This window comes from Thermobia domestica, chromosome 16 (assembly GCF_964235325.1).
Source record: "Thermobia domestica chromosome 16, izTheDome1.hap1.1, whole genome shotgun sequence".
Lineage (NCBI taxonomy): Eukaryota > Metazoa > Arthropoda > Insecta > Zygentoma > Lepismatidae > Thermobia > Thermobia domestica.
This window is the reverse complement of record NC_137469.1, coordinates 175,714,088-175,726,831: the sequence shown is the minus strand read 5'-3', so window position 1 is coordinate 175,726,831 and position 12,744 is coordinate 175,714,088. Positions and strand designations below refer to the sequence as shown.

Genomic DNA, 12,744 nt, shown 5'->3' with positions numbered 1-12,744 from the left:
TTTACTCAATTATTACTCAGTGGAAGCGTATATGTAATACTCGTTGTTCTATTTCAACAAGCAACAATGGAGCATACGAAGCCATCGTAAACACTTTTCAAAGTATGGTATTTATGGCGCTTTAAACGTTATCATACCAAACTCAATAAAGAACTGCAAAATTTGGAAAAGTACTTTTTCTTTCAAATTTTTGTCACTACATTGACCCTCTGTGTCTACGCTTTCCAAACAAAACTAATATCTTCCCTCACCTTCCACACTCTTGTTTATATATATATCTCAGATTGACATTTTTGGTTTCAATTTTAATAATTATGATTTGACATATCATCTGCAGTATTTCTCAGACCTCGTTTCAACTGTCGTCAAATTTGACGCTTCAGGCAAGATTACATATGATTCAAGGCGATAAAGTTATCGTGTCTAAGTAATATGATCACAACTAGATGCTTACAAGAATCCGGGTGTTTGAAAATTTTGGGTGGCACTGTATATATATAATAACAAAACTGAAATACGTATTTGCGACACTTAAAATAATTCAATGAATACAAACTATAAGATAATATTTCACAATCACATATACTAATTAAATTTACATGTGTTGCTCTGTGTTACCTCCTCACATTAATATTCGGACATCATGAAACAAATTACTATATAATATCCTCAATTACTTTCTTCCTCCAACTATTCAACAGCAAACAAACGACGATATATATATATATATATATATATATATATATATATATATATATATATATATATCTCGCTTTAAGCGTTTCCGCATGCTTATTACAATTTTCTTGATATAGTGTGGGAAAATATTGTTCCACGCTGTGCGCAATGCTCTTTTCAAACGTTCTTTCACCATAACTTATATATATTGACGTTACGTTGCAATTCGTTCCACAGATTCTCAATGAAGTTAAAGTTGGTACTTTGAGTGAAGTTTCACGCACTTTTGGGCAGTTGTAAATCCACCATTTCCTTAGAACATACACTTTGTTTGGAATCAATATCTCGGTAAAATTAGAAGTTCTACTCATTCTTAATTTTCCGCACTTTGGGTGAAGATTTGTTCTAAGAACATTAAGATACGAGGGTAAGTCAAAAATTATCTGCAGTTTTGACATAACTCTTCCTCCATTGTTGATACTGACCTCTGTCCTCGTTTATTTTATTATTACGTTGTTGTGGTCATGCTGTGAAAGTTTGATTCTAATTTCTCCATTTGTCTTCCTTTTGTTGCAGATAGATCATGGCCGCCCCATTAGAAATTGGCACCAAAGAGGAACAACAAGTACTGATCCGACTTTTGTGGTCGGAAGGTGTATCAGAAACCATGACTAATTTTCAGACGATGTGCCATTTCAGTAGTCACTCATCTACGGAATATGTCATGTGCATGGTCAATATTGCCATCATTTGTGGCTGTAGATGGTCGTACGGCTTCTTCGTCATCCGTAACACATGTATGACCAGGGTGCGAATTACCGGGGGGGATGAGGGGGATTTTCCCCCTCAATCACATTTCGTTCCCCCCAAAGAAGTCAGCTGAAGTATCCCCACCGGGGATGCTCGCTTTCCCCCTCAAACTATGCTTACTATAACTCAAATTTCACTGATTTTTGTTATTTCTTGTAAATTTAATCTTCTAGCTGTATTTCGAAATGATCGATGTAAACTGTTCAGTTTTGGTCATTTCTACTTACCACCTAATTACCCACTATTTTCAACGTTGTTTAGTAGAACTATATTATTATGACTACGGTTGTTACTTGCAACTATACCTTCGGACCCTTCAGTTCGTCATCGTTTGTGAATTTGAATGTACTAATTGCGTATAACAAAGCCACATATAGATTTATAAATGTTCTTAGCGGTTAGCCAAGAAGAAGTAAACAAATAGCTTCTTCTACCATACTTGGCGAAGTTCGGATATGTCATATTCATCCTCTATATTTGTATCGATTATCATCTTATTTTAATTTTTGTTAAAACATGTTATTTCATTTTCCAGTGTACTCTTTGTTAGCACATGGTCTTCATTCCCTAGTAGGTTGTGTGTATGCAACTGAAAAGTTGCATTTAATTTGTGATAATTAGCATAGTAATCACTGCTTTTACAGTTTACGGAAATGAACTTTTGAAACTGTACTCAAAATCTGAGATATAGGTATTCTCTCGTAAGTATACACGCTGGGGGATACGCTCCTAGTGAGCAGACATGTTAATGAAGGTGTTTTTTTTTTTTTTTTTTTTTTTTTTTTTAGGTGAATAAGCGAATAATTCAAGATTTGTTTCAGCATTTGTTAATACGACTGGTTCTCCTTGTCTGTATAAGCATTTCAACTGGAGCGGGTTTTTTTAAAGTTAACCCTTCATTTTTCCATCTTTTTGCTGTACAGTTTGCTGTCCACGCAATTAATGTTGTCTGAAAAACTTCAGTGTAATGTTTTACTTTATTTGAATAACGTAGCCCATAGTGAATCAACTCATCTTCAACCTAACAGTAAAGTAATTTTTAAGTGTTGACTTTCTGTGCCCATCACGGAATCGATATTTGGAGAAAAAAAGTCGTGATGAGCACAGCTTTAGCGGGAAGTAGAAGCACAAGCTCGAAATTTGAATTGAGAGATTTTAAATATTTGGCCTTCAATTTGACCTTGATGTGAGAAATCGGGACCAGCAACAATCCATTTCTTATTTGATAGGCTAATATCTAGATTTTCTTAAAAAAAAAAAAAAAAAAAAAAAAAAAAAACATGTCCGGTTTAACTGATAATTTTAGTGGTTTTCACAAGACTGAAGTAGATTTCTTTTCGCAACCTGTATGTATTAATGCAAAGTGGAAGCTTTCAATATGAGTGGAAAAATTAACATATGCTTGTGATCATGGCTATCGCTCGAGCCGAATTATTAACTAAATAAACCTTAGAGAGCTACGGGGACAAGAATGAGTACAACATTAAAACACGTTCAGAAAGGTTTAGTGGGGTGGTGTATATCAGACAATATATATGTGCATAGTTATTGTCGGTAGATTTATTAAATTAATAAATCTCTTATTTACAGATTAAAGATGTTAAAGATGTTAAAATAAATTACAGATGTCACACACACACACACACACACACACACACATATATATATATATATATATATATATATATATATATATATATATATATATATATATATATATATATATATATATATATATATATATATAGGGGGTAAGGCATTTGTCTCATTTTGAAATTTGAACCTTCAGACTATGTCCTTTGGCCTAATTTTATCCCCCCCAATATAGATGATCTAATTCCCACACTGTGTATGACCATTTTTTTGAATTTTTCAATCCATTCGTAGACACTGCGTTGCGGCAAGACACTGTTCCCGTATTATGCCAAAAGTCATTGATGAATTGCGGCCCCTGATACACCTTCCAACCACAAACCGGGTCACTACTCGTTGTTTCTCTTTGGTGCAAACTTCTAATGGAGCAGCCATGATCTATCTGCAACAAAAGGTAGAAAAATGGAGGAACTAGGATCAAACTTTCATAACATGACCACAACAGCATAACAATAAAATAAACGAGGACAGAGGTCCGTATGAAGAATGTAAGAAGTTATGTCAAAATTTCTGGTAATTTTTGACTTGACCTCGCATATATTTATTGTCATAATCCCATGAACACAGACTAACTCTTCAACACTTGATGAACATATAAAACCCAAACAATTGCCCTTCCTCCTCCATGTTTTACAGTAGGCTGGAAGTTCTTGATATTTAGTTCCTTATGTATTTGTTGAAAAAAATATTATTTTACCATCACATCCATACAGGTTCAATTTAGATTCGTCGGTAAACAACACATATTCCCACCAATTTTTAGACTTACCTATGAATGCACTAACAAATTTAAGTATCTTATGTTTCTTAATTTGCATAATATATGATCTTTTTCTAGCTATTACACCGTATTAACCTCACAATACACTGACCAGACATAACATTGTCATTACGGGCTACTATTTTAACGAAGTCGTTGAGCTCTACTGAATGTTCGAAACTTTGTATATTAAGAGCATTCTATTGTAACTCGTAAAGTATATGCATTATTAGAAGCATTTTATAGTCGTAAAGTAACAACTAACAGCAACAGTATACTTACTATTAAAATATGTTGCTATTGGTAACTCACTCAACAATATTTTACAAACGCTAATACTATGCGCATTTTACTATAATAATTAACCCCCCTATTTCGCCCCTTCCTCATCGAATTTTGTAAAAATCCTTGCTTAGTTTCCAGCTTTACCGTTTTGATCTGAGCGTTAGTTAGTCACTTACTCAGGACTTCTATAGATAATTTATTATCAACGAACTTTGAAAAGTTTGTTACTGAATTCTCTGTCTGTCTGCTGTTTACGATTTCTTTCAATTTTGAGCCCTCCATTCGATAAGAGTATCAAAAACTATCTCAGAAACTGATGGCATGTTTTTGAGTCACTCTTACCGTTCCCGAGATATTGTCCAAAAAATGGCCGATTTCCCGAGATTTAAGGAGCCATATCTCGGGAACTGTAAGTTATAGAGAGATAATATTGGTGTTGATCAATACTTAAGTGAATGGTGAACACTTTGGTACCAAATAGTAATCGGTGACCACTGGCCAACTGGCCACCGTTCTGCAGATATTGGCCAAATAAGTTGGGATTTAAGGAGCCTTAGAATCTGGAGAAGCGTAAGTCATAGAAAGATATTATTTTGCGAATCTTCTACTTTTGAGCTCTCCATTTTTTTTCGGGAGATTTAAGGAGTCGTATCTCGGTAACGGTAAGTCATAGAGAGATCCTATTTTGCGAATTTTAGCGAGAAACAGAGGAAGGTGCGGATAAAAGGATTTACTTTTAGATGTAGGAACAATCAGAATTATCCTTCTCGCTCCATTCCTTCCTTCTGGCAATGCTCTTAGAGCATTCTCAACTTTCTTTTTAAAAATAAAATAATCATTCTGTAACTAGCGTAAAAGTAATCATTAAAACACTATTTCACGCAAACAAAATTGAATTAGTACTGCATACATTTTACACATCATCTGGATGTGGCCATAATATTATCGTGTTTCGCATTGTCCATCCGGAACCATACTATGCATCACCGGTGGTCCGTGGATTACCTACTCTTTAAGAAACATGAATACATTTGAGAATTGTGTAACTTACTACGATTTTACTGCTTATTCTTCAGCTATCACGACAGTTTTATAACTCATACTCATGATTTATAATAATATTAATAATACTAGTAATTACATGTAACATCTCTTTTTTGTGTTTATGCACCAACCTGGGTTCTTTCTTGAATTCAAACTTAAACACTCTTTAGCATGATAAGTCGAGCAATGTTGCTTGATTTTAAACTTGTTTTAGCAACCATTATTACTTTTCTTTTAATATGCAGGGCTAGCATAAATGATTAATTCATTTTGAAAAGTCTATATTTTCAAAAGTATTACATGTACACGCACATGAAAGATATATATATATATATATATATATATATATATATATATATATATATATATATATATATATATATATATATATATATATATATAAAACACAAACTTACAAAGTTTATACACCCTCTACAAATGTTCAATATGTACCCCTTTGGTGAGACGACACACGTCCAGACAATAGTCGAGCTCATTTCATACATTTTGTAGCATAGTCCTGTCAGTTGTCTGCACTGCAGCACTGATGCGTTCTTTGTGCTCGATTAAGAATTGCGGTAGTGGGGTACGTACACATGGTTCTTAACGTATCCCCACAGGAAGAAGTCGCAGGGCGTTAAAATCAGGAGATCTGGGAGGCCAGATGATTTTTCCTTTACACAAGCAACTAGTGTCCTTGAATTGCCGATACCACCACAAAATGGTTTGTTTACATGGCGGTTCTTTTCCATACTTTCTTCTGAAAGCGCGTTACACAGCTATAACAAACGAACATCTGGCATATTCAAGCACATACTTTCTTCCTCCTTTCTCTCCATTTTCGATAGGTACTAACTTCGTACTGCTACCCGATCGAAAAGATAATGAGCTCGTGCTGCCACACAGTACAAACTTGGTGAGTTTGTGCTTCTTTAATACTCTTGAATACGTGTAATACTCTTGAAAATACAGTCTCTTCAAAATAAATGAATAATTTATCCTATTAACCTGTATTAACCCATTCCACAACGATTTATTTTCTGAATTCTGATAATTGAAGTATAAGTTATATAATGATAAACTATCTATAATACACTTTTATAACTTTCAAAACATCACTGTAGTAACCCTACGTAATGCTGCAATAGTTTAAATTTTTATGACTGTAGCTCGTCATAGTGCGATTTGCCACCGGCAGGCCATGACGAGCTAGACTCGTCATTTCAGTGCAAGGGGTTAAATGCTTAATGCTATTACTCTCTCTTCTACGAAATAAATACATATCGTGCAAGAGGGTTTGAATGAACTTGAGATTGGTGACATGCATTTTGTTGCTTGTTCCATGCGCTTATTATTTTTTTTAATAACTGTTTTACTTTGGATCAGAGATGTTCACCCTCGCGAGGATGGCCCTCTCGAGGGCATCCTCACCCTCAAGTTCCCTCGCCCACAGTGACGCGAGGCCGAGGGAGCGCGAGGGCGAGGACAAGTTTTGGCCGCGAGGGCGAGGAAAAGCTTCGACGAAGAGGGAGAGGGTGCGCGAGGGCGAGGACAAGTTTCGGCAGCGAGGGCGAGGACAAGCTTCGATGGCGAGGGTGAGGGTGCGCGAGGGCGAGGACAAGTTTTGGCCGCGAGGGCGAGGACAAGCTTCGATGGCGAGGGTGAGAGTGCGCGAGGGCGAGAAAAACTTCGACGAAGAGGGTGAGGGTGCGCGAGGGCGAGGACAAGCTTCGGTAGGGAGGGCGAGGGTGCGCGAGGGCGAGGACAAGCTTCGATGGCGAGGGTGAGGGTGCGCGAGGGCGAGGAAAAGCTTCGACGAAGAGGGCGAGGGTGCGCGAGGGCGAGGACAAGTTTCGGCAGCGAGGGTGAGGATGCGCGAGGGTGAGGACAAGCTTCGACGAAGAGGGCGAGGGCCAAGTGTTACTGCGGGAGCGAGGGTGCACGATGGCTAGAGACAACTTCCTTCAGGAGAACGAGAGCACGCGAGGGAGGAGGACAAGCTTCCTTAAAAGCAACTGTTTTGGAGTTTGCTGTTTGACCTCTTATGGAGAGAGACAAAATTTAAAATATCATCTGCCATGTCCCCTAGATGAAAAGTTAGTGTCATAGCAAGGTTATACATTAATCGTATTTTTCGTTTCAATTAATTGCAGTAGACAATTTCTCGTGTGTACATACATAATTATTAAAAATAATAATGCAAATAAGAATAATATTTGATTTTTCCCATGAAAGTTTCCGGGTAGAAATAGCGCTACATTAAGAAGTAAGTGTGCCTCATTTTTGCCCTCCCTGTGTTGGAGACGTTTTAGATAAGAAGTGTCTACTACACTGTCATGTTTAAAGAGTGTTGGTAGACAGACAGACAGTCACTCACATCATTCAGCAGTAAATGACAAGAGCGCTGATATCTGAACAAACACAATCAATGAGAGAACCATCAGAATCAGAATCAGAAGGTCAGATGGAGAAAGACTGATGGAATGACTTTGGTTCATAGATGGCCATTTTGCTCTGGACTCTCTCGGACTCGGGCTCATTTTTTTCAACTGGGCTCTCGCTCATTTATTCCTTTGGGAATCGTGCTCGGGCTCACTTCCCTCAGTTGGACTCGTGCTGACTTATTTCATTGGCGCTCGGGGTAGCGCTTAATTATTGAACCCGAGAACGGTTGAGCGCGAATGCCGAGCTAGCAAGCGTTGGGCTCGTGAGTTTGGATGCCCATGAAATGGGCTGATTAATAGCATACATTCTCCTCCATTGTCCAACACTGATGAAGTTGTTACAATTAATCGGAATTTTTAACTTTTCATAGTTTTGTGACAGCCCAAACTATTATCTGAATCGATATTTGTTAAAATAATGTCAGTCACTATTGTATCGATTTTCATTGTTTCTGCTTTTATAATCTACGTGGGTAAAGCTATCATTTAGGTACAAAATAAATATGTTTTTTCTTGTCCTTAAATAGAAATATCTGACACGTTAATACTGAAATTTTGTTAAAAGAGCTGCTTTAACAAAATAAATTTAATAAGTTCCACAAGACATAAGTTGTTTATGCAGCCGAAATTTGCAACTGTTGACTGATTGCCGTTTAGCGTCCTCTTTCGTTGGCGAGGCTATATGAGAAGTGGACCTATAGGTTTAACGCGGAATTCGATCCACTGTCGTTCAAGGTTCTCCCACTCGGAATTGTCCCCAGGACCCCATTCACCAAAGGTTCGCGTGCAAGCCAGTGAGATAGGGTTTGTATGTTGTGTTGTTCAATGATTTTTATTAGGAATAAAATACGTTACAGGATGATATACTGATTGTAAATATTATAGTGCATTATAGTGTAAGTATTGAACGATTGTGTGGTAAAAGGAGAAATATAAATTTGGACAAATTTTAAAAAAAGGCCTGAAAAAAACTGTAGGATATATGAAACATATAAAACTTAGGAAAAGCCACTTCAGAAAACGAGCAGGATTTTGTTGGGGGTAAACAGTTTAATCATATTATTATTAATTTCGCACAAGTGTGCCACACATCATAGCATGGGCGGCGATTAGGGGGGCAAAGGGGGATTGTTACCCCTCCCCACTCTTTTGAATTGACCCATTAATGTCGCTATATAGTTTCATTTAGAAATATAAAGTTTTTGTATGTATTAAGGTTCATAGAATGAAAATGAGTGTTCTGAAGTATTTTATTTGTTTGCTGACGGAGTTTCAAAATTAAGCTCTTTAGATCTTTCCCTTTGAATTTTTTCAAATTCCTCAATTACGCTACATACATCTGGGATGGCCAACGTGTTGACTGTCAAATTCTGACAGATAGTCCGCGGCAGTCACTCTACCGCCACTCATCAAACCTTGATTTCACCCTCACCCTCATGAGAGCTGCCCTTGTGTGGCTGAATACTTATGCTTGCATCGTAGTTCAAGGAACATTTTGAAGTAAAGGCATTGGATACTGTTGATAAATGATGTAAACGTCACTATCGACCGAGATCTCAATTGTAACAGTTGTTCCATTTTAGGTGTTCCACAGTAAGTTATACAATGATATGTTTAGTTTCCTTTCTTTAGGACGTATGTTAAGCAAGGGCGGATCCAGGACGGACTTCTGGTGGGGGTGGTGGGTTGTAATACTGCTACTTAGAGCTACTTTTAAGAGCTCCAAACTTTGGGATGCGTTTTATTTGTATATATAAAATAAAGAAGTGTCCTCTTCTGGGGGGGAGCGATCGCCCCGATCGCCCCCCTGGATCCGCCACTGACGATAAGGAAATAATTCAACATATAGGTTGAATAATTGATGCTCTGATCCTCACGAAGGAGGCCCTCTCGAGGCCTCCTCACCCTCAATTACCCTCGCCCTCAATGATATGAGGGCGAGGGTACGCGAGGGCGAGGAAAAGTTTTGAGCACGAAGGCAAGGGCGAGCGAGGATAATGGACAACTCCTATCGCGAGGGCGAGAGTGCGCGAGGGCGAGGACAAGCATCGATGACGAGGGTGAGGGTGCGCAAGGGCGAGGAAAAGCTTCGACGAAAAGGGCGAGGGTGTGCGAGGGCGAGGAGAAGCTTCGCAAGCGAGGGTGAGGGTGCGCGAGGGCGAGGACAAGCTTCGATGGCGAGGGTGAGGGTGCGCGAGGGCGAGGAAAAGCTTCGACGAAGAGGGTGAGGGTGCGCGAGGGCGAGGACGTATCGGCAGCGAGGGCGAGGGTGCGCGAGGGCGAGGACAAGCTTCGACGGCGAGGGCGAGGGTGCTCGAGGGCGAGGACAAGTTTCGATAGCGAGGGTGAGGGCGCGCGAGGGCGATGGACAATTCCATTCGCGAGGGCGAGGGTGAACGAGGGCGAGGGCCAACTGCTACTGCGAGGGCGAGGGTGAGTGAGGTCGAAGTAAAATGAACATCTATGCTTTGGATTACGCATCCTGCCCGAATTAACTGCACTTTACTCGAATTACTCGATAAGTTATAGTGTCAAAAGTATCGAACTGAAAACACTGACTTGACAATCTTTCTTTACTCATGACAACTTCTGACACATTACCTCAGCAAATTAGCTCAGATAGTCTTAACGGACGAAGAAGATTGTGGGGGCGCCTGATATACATAATGTAAGCTAAAAGATTGTCAGTCTAGCATATTTCCTTTACTGATTTAGATTGATTTAGAAATGTCCGAAACACACTCATTACTACCCTGTAAAAAATAAAACAGTTTAAACACTTTTAGTACAGATTTTTGAGGGGGGAATATATCAAATGTGTGTGTTTATAAAATGTGCTTCACGTGTTAAAAAGTGTTCCATTCTCCGAAAGCAGAATCTAGTATGACATATCTAAAACACTTCTGAGCAAGCAGTTTGAAAACAAAGAGATCACGTTCATTTTGCACATTTTGTACATACAACTGGAACATACTTGGACAACACAGTATCTACAAAGGGGGAATATACGTCATCTGGAAGCAGTGTTCGAAATGGAAATAAAGAAGAGACGGTATGTTTTATTACTATTTTGATTCGACATACCGTCTATCGAAACGTTGAAATACAGTGAGGGTATGTTACCTAAAATATTGCATACCAGAGGCGGTTTGCCTTCGTCACTGAAAAACCAGAGGCGGTATGGCATACCATCGTATACCGTCTCACTTCGACCACCGTCTGAAGGTGTTCAAAGAGTGTCGGTAATGCGTGCAGTTTATTAGTGTGTCTAAAAGTAGTTTCTGTATTGTTTTGTAGTGTAGTATTGCATTCTTATGATAATTATTCTGTTAATGTGAATTAAAATTATTGTGTGTATTTGATGCAATTCTCAAAAGTTTATACCTATGGAACCTTGGGAAAATTTTGAATATATTATCAAAATAAAAGTATAATAAATAGATAATTACATATAAGAATATGGAAGTTTATAAATGATAGAATTTAAATGATAGATGATAAATATAGAGAATGTCTTCTTTTGATTGAGTTATTAGCTTATGATGTTTACGTTATGAGTTTCTAATGTAGCATCTACTGCTGGTGACAACTCTTGAATTTCTTTTTCTTCTTTTTTTTTTTTTTTTTTTTTTTTTAGTGAGGAAGCAGTAGAGATCTGAATGTGGACGTGATGAAATTTGGCAAGTCCCCCCCACTCTTGGTGGCCTTTGTCTCCCTCTTCTTTCAGCATTGCCACTCATCTCCAGTTTGGCTGCCACAATTTGTATCTGGGGGTAAGTACCGTTAATAAACAAAAAGGAAAAAAACACATTAAGGTTTATGCAAGGAATATCTTAAGTCTTCATCCCGGCGAAATTAAAATACCGCTAATTGAACAGTAATTATGTGATATCTTCAAATAGATAAAAGATAATCGAAATATGGAAGAAGAACGCCCTAGACAATATTATTTTGCGTGATGTATCGTTATCACAAGTCACCTAGTGGCTTTCCGTTTTCAGCTGTTTAGAAACGCGAAAATAAATGCCGATGTTCAAAATTGCTCGAAATCGAAAGCAGATAAGTGAGTCGTGATAACGGTTTCTCATATAAAATAATATTATCTAGGGCGCTCTTGTTCCACATTTCGATTATCTTTTATCTATTTGAAGATATCACATAATTACTGTAAAAGTAGCGGTATTTTAATTTCGCCGGGCTGAAGACTCTTAAGCAGGCTCGGACTGGCCAGGGCAGGAGGGCAGGGATCCGTGCTGAGGCTCTCTGTAAATATTATATTATACATAATGAATATTGAATAACATAGAAAGTAAAATAAAGCATGTATGCTGTGTTGTAGTATAGTTGTAGTTTGTTCCGTTCCCAGAGTTCGGTGCCCGAAGCATTGAATGTAGTCTTGGGATCACATTATTTAAATGAAACTAACAGTATTATAAAATACTGTTTGAGGCCCTTTGTTTGTGGTCTAGTAAGAATATATTTCAACAATATAAAGATTGGGGCCCCCTGAATGCCAAAATGAGACCGATTTTTATAAAATCCTGCTGGGACCCCTCTGTTAGTCGTTTGACAAGCTATTGCAACACCATAAAGAAACAGAACCGGTTCCTATCCTGGATCTCCATTACCATGTGTAAAAGAACCGACAGCTTTATAAAGAAAAGCCAGCCCCCTGAAGGGAAGATGAGGCTCTCAAGTGATGCTCCTGCCGGGACCCTATACTCCCCAGTCCGAGACTGATCTTAAGCTAGGTTGCCATGTTGCAAGAATCTTGTAGCTATCATTAAAAATCTTATAACCCCCACTTTTTATTTGCTGTTTACACAGTTACAAGTTTCTGAAAGCAGGAAAGATATCTCCACCCATGCAGCACTGCACTCTAGTGGACAAATAGTGAACCTCCTCATTAAAAATCTGTATTTTGGCGCGCTTCACTTCCCCGTTCAAAAGAATCCGTCATTTCGGAAGCGGCGAAACTGTTATTTTCTTTATTTCAATGGCAGGGCGATAGCAGGTAGCAAGCAAGACGACCCAGAAAGTTGCACATGGTTAGACTCGTTGCAAGATGAA

The 12,744-nt window shown here is 38.4% G+C and overlaps 1 protein-coding gene across 2 annotated transcripts in view; it reads left to right on the top strand.

The window, feature by feature from the left end:
* Np (serine protease notopleural) overlaps positions 1-12,744 on the top strand; it is a 256,460-nt gene that overhangs the window by 63,748 nt on the left and 179,968 nt on the right. For both annotated transcript variants that reach the window (XM_081743285.1, XM_081743286.1), the window contains exon 2: positions 11,312-11,447. In XM_081743285.1, coding sequence (XP_081599411.1) covers positions 11,345-11,447 — 103 coding nt within the window. In that variant the 5' untranslated portion in view covers positions 11,312-11,344. The remainder of the gene's footprint in view (positions 1-11,311; positions 11,448-12,744) is intronic.